The sequence below is a fragment of the Populus alba genome, chromosome 6 (genome assembly GCF_005239225.2).
Source record: "Populus alba chromosome 6, ASM523922v2, whole genome shotgun sequence".
Lineage (NCBI taxonomy): Eukaryota > Viridiplantae > Streptophyta > Magnoliopsida > Malpighiales > Salicaceae > Populus > Populus alba.
Genome location: NC_133289.1, coordinates 22,161,780 through 22,168,617, shown reverse-complemented (window position 1 = coordinate 22,168,617; position 6,838 = coordinate 22,161,780). Strand labels below are relative to the sequence as shown.

Here is a 6,838-nt window from a genome sequence, read left to right as displayed (position 1 = left end):
TCACAAAAAACCAGGCTTTTAATAATCGTGTAACAATGACTGGCATGTTTTTGAAAATAGTATGAGGGTTCGTTATTGAAATCCAGTCTTATATTTACTAATACATGAACTAACAACTCACAAACCATTAATTTGTTGCCATCTCACAGAATCCACAATCATTATTAGCAATGAATGACATTTAAACGAAGGTCTTTTTCCTAATAATTCAAATAAACTATTAAAAAGATTCATCATAATTACGTAATTGTAAGTTATAACCACAAAATAAACTCAATATCCTTTTGTTCTTTTAAAATAATGACTCAACAATTTTATTTATCTATATATCTGTACTCTTAAAAAATATTTTTCATTTTAAAATATATTAAAATATTTTATTTTATTTATGACATTGATATATTAAAACCTTAAAAAAAATAATATAAAAAATATATTTTTAAAATGCACCAAGATAAAAAGCTAACGCCCTCCCAGCAAAATAATGCTATTAAAGAAATCCCTTGATGATGATTTACTCATTTATTAAGTTCTTTTGTTATCACAATATAATTGTGTTTTTGAATTTACTCTGTTTTAAATTAAATTTTTAATATGTTTTGATTGTTTTGATATTAAAATTAAAATAAAATTTTTTAAAATTAAAAAAATATTATTTTAATATTTTTTTTTATGATTTTCCATACAGCCCTAAATATCAAATCCAAATGTCCATAAACATATTTTTTTTCTTAATTTTTTATCAGCACAGGTCAATAATGATTACTGATGATCCCATAGATAAAGTCAGTAATGATCAAGGCGAGCAAGGAGCAAGCAGTATATTTCCGTAGATGCAGTTGTACCATAACCCAGCCGCTTTATCAGATCAAAAAATGCAAGATATTTTTGCTTATGAAGGGTTGTTTACGTAATTTTGTGCCCTTACCTGTCAACAGACAATAAAAGAAGAACCAGAGGGACACAGCTTTCACTTTCAAAAAATTTCGAACTCTCTCGAATCTCTCGTCTCTCATAACCCGAATTTCTCGCCCAATAAAAACCAGACTCCGATTCAAATCTTTCTCATATTTTCTCCCCATCGCGCACACTCTCTAAGAAATAACACGAGATTTAAGGAGTTTTTTGAACGGAGCTCCGAGAACAACAATCGGATCTTACCTTTAAAACCACCGAAACTTCGGATCGGCGGTGAAAGTTCGTTTTCTGATTAAAAATTTCACTCAATTTGATAATATTCTCTTTTAATTCTGTTTGTTTATATCGTAGCTTAATTTTTGTGAGGTACGTGCTGAAATAATCATATAGACGTAATTTAAGTTCTGTCTGGTTTCTAAGAAAATTGAGTGCATGAAACGGAAAATGTGATTACGTTTAATGTTTGAGGTTACCGGGAAACGTGAGGTTTTAATGTTAGAATTTGTTTTTCATTTTTTTTTGTCTGTGTATTGTGACGTGTCCTTATGTGATCTTAATCGCGTAATCACGTAGAAATTTTTTGTGATTTTATTGCTTGTCTATTATTTTGCTTAATTGATGCATAGTGATTTTTGTTGTTTGTCTTTTTTATGTGAAATGTATTTTTTGCTTGAGGATGTTGGTGCTTAGATAGGCGTAGTTGTCTATTGAATTTTGAGAAAGGAAGTGCTTGTGGAATTTTATGTTATTTTCGTTAGGGAGACCTTGAATCCACAGAAGTGGATGTTAAAAATCGGCGGAAATTTATTGTTTTTCCGTGGATTATTCGTCAACTGTTCTGCGGATTTCAGAGCTCCCTTTGAATTAACGTGAAATGAACTTTCCGATGAGCTGTTTGTGATTACTAATGTTACACGTACAAAACTAAAGATTCTTAAGGTGGAAGTCCCGGGGAGAGTTTCTAACTTAGAGAGGTTCTGTATGGGGTATGTGGCATTCTTATTTAACTGTTTTTAAGGTAGTTTAGGTCTATAGTTTGGTGGTAGATTGAGGTTCCCGTGAACTGATTCAAATTTTGATGGAAAAGAAAAGAAATGGATTTTTCATATCATGTTCTCCCTTTTTTGGAAGATATCTAACTAAACATAGGACTAACTTTCCAAGATTTTGTTGGAGGGATGTAGCTTAGAACAGTATTGGCTCTTTTGTAATTTCTGCTATTTTTTAGCATTTTGTTCCTCGGGAGTTTTACAGGAATGATGTGAGTGGAGTTCAGAAATCTTGTGAGTGGAGAAGTCGGTGTAGTTAGGTCCGTTCTGTAATCCTGAAGTTGTGCAGGGAAAGGTTGGGGTAGCATTATATTTAGGGATTTTCTGCAGGATATGCCCTAAATTGCAGGTGTTCATGTGCTCAAGTTTGGTAGGTGCCTGCATAAAGTTAGGTCTTTTTATACTCTGTTCTTCGAGGACAATGCCATCTTGACCAGCGTTGGGGGTGTAAGCTAAGCACAAAGAGCTACTTGTTTGTTTCTCGTGTTTCTAAACATAAACATGCAATGAAGCAGGGGGTTGAAACACCTAATAACTGAAATAATGATTATGGCTTCACCAGTGAATCTTCCTTCCACAGTTAGAGCTAGGTCTGTCATATCATCCTTTCACCAGCCACCATGCTCAGAACTTCCACATCTACTCTCTTTTCATCCAACAGAATTCGAGATTGTTTACAGAAGAAGTTAGTGATTGTTTCCCTGTGTCATTTATCATCGATGGAAACATGGGCAATAGGAATTGATAGTTTGTTTCTCCTTTTTTTCAACCTTGTTTATACCTTGAACCTGGGAGTGTCAGTGTCCTTAATCTGGAGAAAGTGTGCTATTTTGTCTGGGGAAATTGGTAATTAGAGGAGCAAGTTTCCTTCATGGTTTGTCCCATAAAGTTATAATTCTCCTGGTCATGATTTAGATAGAGAGGGAGCAGCTGAGATTCAAATGGGCTTTCTTTGACAAGAGGGAAACCTCTGATGTGCTGATGATAGAATTTCTTTTTAAGTTTTGGTAAGTTCAATTCTCAGAGGAGACTGGGTTTCAGAGTTGCTATTTGAGGTAGGCCTGTCCTTGATGGACAATCAAAATAACCCATTTCTTCACTCTCTCACTGTTTCCCCATCTTTTTTTTCTTTTCAGAACACGTTTGATTGTGTGATGTATTGCTTTTACCATAGGTTGCCATGTCCAGAGTAACTGGACTTTGGTTCTGGGACTTCTTCAAGGAATCGAGTGACCATGCAATGCTATTCTTACTAATGGCTGAAGGCTCTGGAGTTCCTGAATGCTGCATTGTAGTTGTACTTATATATCTTCTTGTTTTGATGATTCTTCTCTTGGAGTATTGGTGATCGGACTTTGGAGCTGTTCAGCGTTAGTTGGATTATGTTGTTGCTGATTTCAATTGATCTGCAGACGTGTACAAGAAAGCTCATGGGGTGTTTGGTGGCTTGATCGGGTGCTAAATATGCCTTCTGAAGTTTTAGAATCTTTTCTAAATTTGTTTCAATGCGCAGGTGTTCCAGGTTTATTTGCCAACTTCTCAATAGTTGTTATTATTGCCTGAAGATATTGCCATGGCAGAAGTAGATATGAAGAGTTTTGATCCTCAAGAATTCAGACTATTTCAACAAATAGGCTCATGCTCACAGCATTTTAATGAAGATTTCATCTTCTCAGAAGAATCAATGAATGTGGAAACTCCTCAAATACTAGATAAAGGATTAATGGAATATGGGTATGGGTCTGTTCCTGTTTGCCTAGCAAAGTTCAATAGTTTTTTGCCATTATACTTGCTTAATATGACATGCTCTGTCATCAGATGCCTGCACTATCGGAGAAGGTGCCACATCAGAGCACCTTGCTGTAACGAAGTATTTGATTGCCGTCATTGTCATAACGAGGTGAAGGTGAGTTTTTTTATTTAAAATTGCTAATGTATTTGATCATGTTGCTCGAGCTGATAATTTGCTCAATATGTTTTGGTGATTTTGAATACGTGCTGATCTGTTATATTTGGTGGGCAGAACAATATCAATGTTGATCAGAAGCATAGACATGACATGCCACGCCATGAAGTCAAACAGGTAGCCATGTTTCTTTCTCTTCGATCATGCCTTTGTGACTTCTTGCAGTAAATCTTCGTTGTTATATTACCATTTAATCTGCTAAAGCGCTCCTTTTGTGTTTTTTCAGGTGATATGCTCGCTTTGTGGCACTGAACAAGAGGTGAGTTGAGCTTTTGTATTATTGTTGTTGCATCAAGTTTTTCTCATTAGCAGACCAATTCTGACCTCTGATCCCAAGCTTGCAACTTGTAAATGTCACTGTTAAATTGAGAACATCTAGGAATAGGAACAAAGGCTGATGATAGGAAACCTTAGAAGTCAAAATTGGATATTCATGCTTCATGTTATTGCTATATTAGTTAAGAGAAATTTTTTTTCCCTAAACCTGAAGTTAAGGCAGTTCTTTTTATTCTATTTTTTCATCATGTGCTATTAATTAGCATTTGGCTGCTCAACTCATGTTTCACTTGTTTTCTGTGATGGCTAGGTTCAACAAGTTTGCATCAACTGTGGTGTGTGCATGGGAAAGTACTTCTGTGAGACTTGCAAGCTGTTTGATGATGATGTAAGTGGTTAACGTCACATCCTTAGTAGCTTGGTTAACCCTGAAATGAAGGGATTAATTTGGCAGTATCCAGCTTTCAGTATAGTGTGCTATAATGAGATTGTGCTTGTTATAGGATTCTGCATATCTTTTCTGTCTCGTAAGTTGTTGAGATGAACTTCCTAACTCAAATCAAATTTGTTTACTTCTGTTGCAGACATCTAAGAAACAGTATCATTGTGATGGCTGTGGGATTTGCAGGTATACTTGTTTATGCTGTTTGGTTTTCCTTTTGAACATATTGATGAGATAATAATGCTGGGAGCTTCTGACCAAGTTATTTCACTAAACTATTGATTAAATTATTGAACTTCATTGAGGACTTCCCTTGATAATAAAAGGAAAAGGTCCATGTCACCTGAAAGCTCACAGTAATTTTCAGATAGTCATATCCTTCACTCATCTTTTCACTCTTTCACTAACCTCACTTATGTAACTATGCTTCTCTGCTTGTGCATTTTTGCCTCTCTCTCTAGCTCATGTAATTAACTAATTATGTTTATCTGACTGGCATGTACTGTGTGCTTTGGCAGAATTGGAGGACCTGAGAATTTCTTCCATTGTTACAAATGTGGTAAGCTACAATTCTCCTGTCATTACTAGTTCTAGTTTTAGTTTGGAATTGTATGGGTGCTTACAACTTAACTAACTTGATGACGTTTTCCTGTATCCTTGTTGTACTATCAACCATGAAGGCTGCTGCTACTCGAATCTTCTGAAGAATAGCCACCCCTGTGTAGAGGGCGCGATGCATCATGACTGCCCTGTCTGCTTTGAGGTTTGGATATAGATTATAACTTTTATTCTGTGTTATGGTTTGTTCCTTACGATTGAGAATAATTTTTTTTTGGTCTATAGTGACTGGGGCCTAACTGATGTTGTATTTCAAATGGTTTGCAGTTTTTATTTGAGTCGAGATCTGATGTGACTGTCTTGCCATGTGGACACACCATTCACGAGAGCTGCTTAAAGGAAATGAGGGATCATTATCAGTGAGTTTCCTTCCAGCAGCCTTTTCCAGTGGTTTGTTTCTTTAACCGTTTGGAAATTCACAGTTTTTTTACTTGTTATTGTTACAGATATGCTTGCCCTCTTTGCTCGAAGTCAGTTTGTGATATGTCTAAGGTATGGGAGAAAATCGACATGGAAATTGCAGCTACACCAATGCCAGAACCTTACCTTAATAAAATGGTTAGTAGAACCCATTAAAATCACGTGCTGAGATCTGAGGCTTTGATTGTCAGATTTTCCTAAGGTGACTCCCCGGCTTGCTGTTTGCTAACTAATACTGGTGATATTACTGTTCTGCAGGTTTGGATCCTTTGCAATGATTGTGGAAAGTCCTCAGAAGTTCAATTCCATGTAGTAGCTCAGAAATGCTTGAACTGCAAGTCCTATAATACTCGTCAAACAAGAAGCTGAGAAGTGGCTGCAAGGACAACGCAGCTAGAAAAACAAACGACGGTGGTGGTGGTGATGAAGACTTCTGTGCTGAAAGCAATAAAATTGCATCTCGATCCACATATATACACACACACACACACACATATATATACATCCATGGATGTGGAAGGATCTGAGATCCTGTGGAGGGCGTGTGTTTTCGCTTTTCTTTCCCCGTTTTGTGGAGGGCTTGTGTTTTCGCTTTTCTTTCCCCGTTCGCTTTCCTGATCATTTTGTCTTCCTTGTACCCCCCCCCCCCAATTGAATGACGTACTCAAGAAACCACCAGTCGAGGTGGTGGTCATGCGAATAAAGTGTCCTCTTCCTTGTATTTTGTTAGCAGACGTTTGTTGGGAAAATGCAAGGGTCGCAGGCAGTTATGTCGTGTCGGAAGGTGCTGTAGATCATCATGGTTCGGCGTGTACGTACAGCTGAAATAGGTTCCAGTGATCATCTTCTGCTGCCAGCTTGCATGAAAATGGAAAGCGGTTTGCCTGTGATTTTCATTGCCATTTTCACTGAGATATTTTATGTGGTATCCTGTAAAGTACTGTTTTGTTTCATTAACTAACATGCCACGTCATCGCGCTATATCATCGCCTCATAGCGCATGTTCGGAAGTATTTTCTTAAAAAATTGGGAGATTCCATGAATCAAAGAGAGACAAAATAAAATTAGTGATTTCTTCTTATAGTTGTTTAAATGGAGGGTAGAATGATGGTATAATTGGCATGATATATTAATTAATAAAATCTAGCT

At 36.5% G+C, this 6,838-nt stretch overlaps 1 protein-coding gene across 2 annotated transcripts; it reads left to right on the top strand.

The window, feature by feature from the left end:
• Positions 1-978: 978 nt before the first annotated feature.
• On the top strand, positions 979-6,670 carry LOC118053458 (probable E3 ubiquitin-protein ligase RZFP34). 2 transcript variants are annotated; one of them, XM_035064720.2, is made up of 12 exons: positions 979-1,197; positions 3,481-3,701; positions 3,786-3,873; positions 3,991-4,050; positions 4,160-4,192; positions 4,520-4,597; positions 4,794-4,837; positions 5,170-5,210; positions 5,332-5,414; positions 5,537-5,628; positions 5,716-5,827; positions 5,948-6,670. In XM_035064720.2, the coding sequence occupies exons 2-12, from the start codon at positions 3,541-3,543 to the stop codon at positions 6,056-6,058; spliced, it is 903 nt and encodes a 300-aa protein (XP_034920611.1). In that variant the 5' UTR covers positions 979-1,197; positions 3,481-3,540; the 3' UTR covers positions 6,059-6,670. The 2 variants fall into 2 exon arrangements, with proteins under 2 accessions (XP_034920611.1, XP_034920610.1); XM_035064719.2 differs by having other exon boundaries at positions 979-3,022; positions 3,142-3,701.
• The last annotated feature ends 168 nt before the right edge of the window (positions 6,671-6,838 follow it).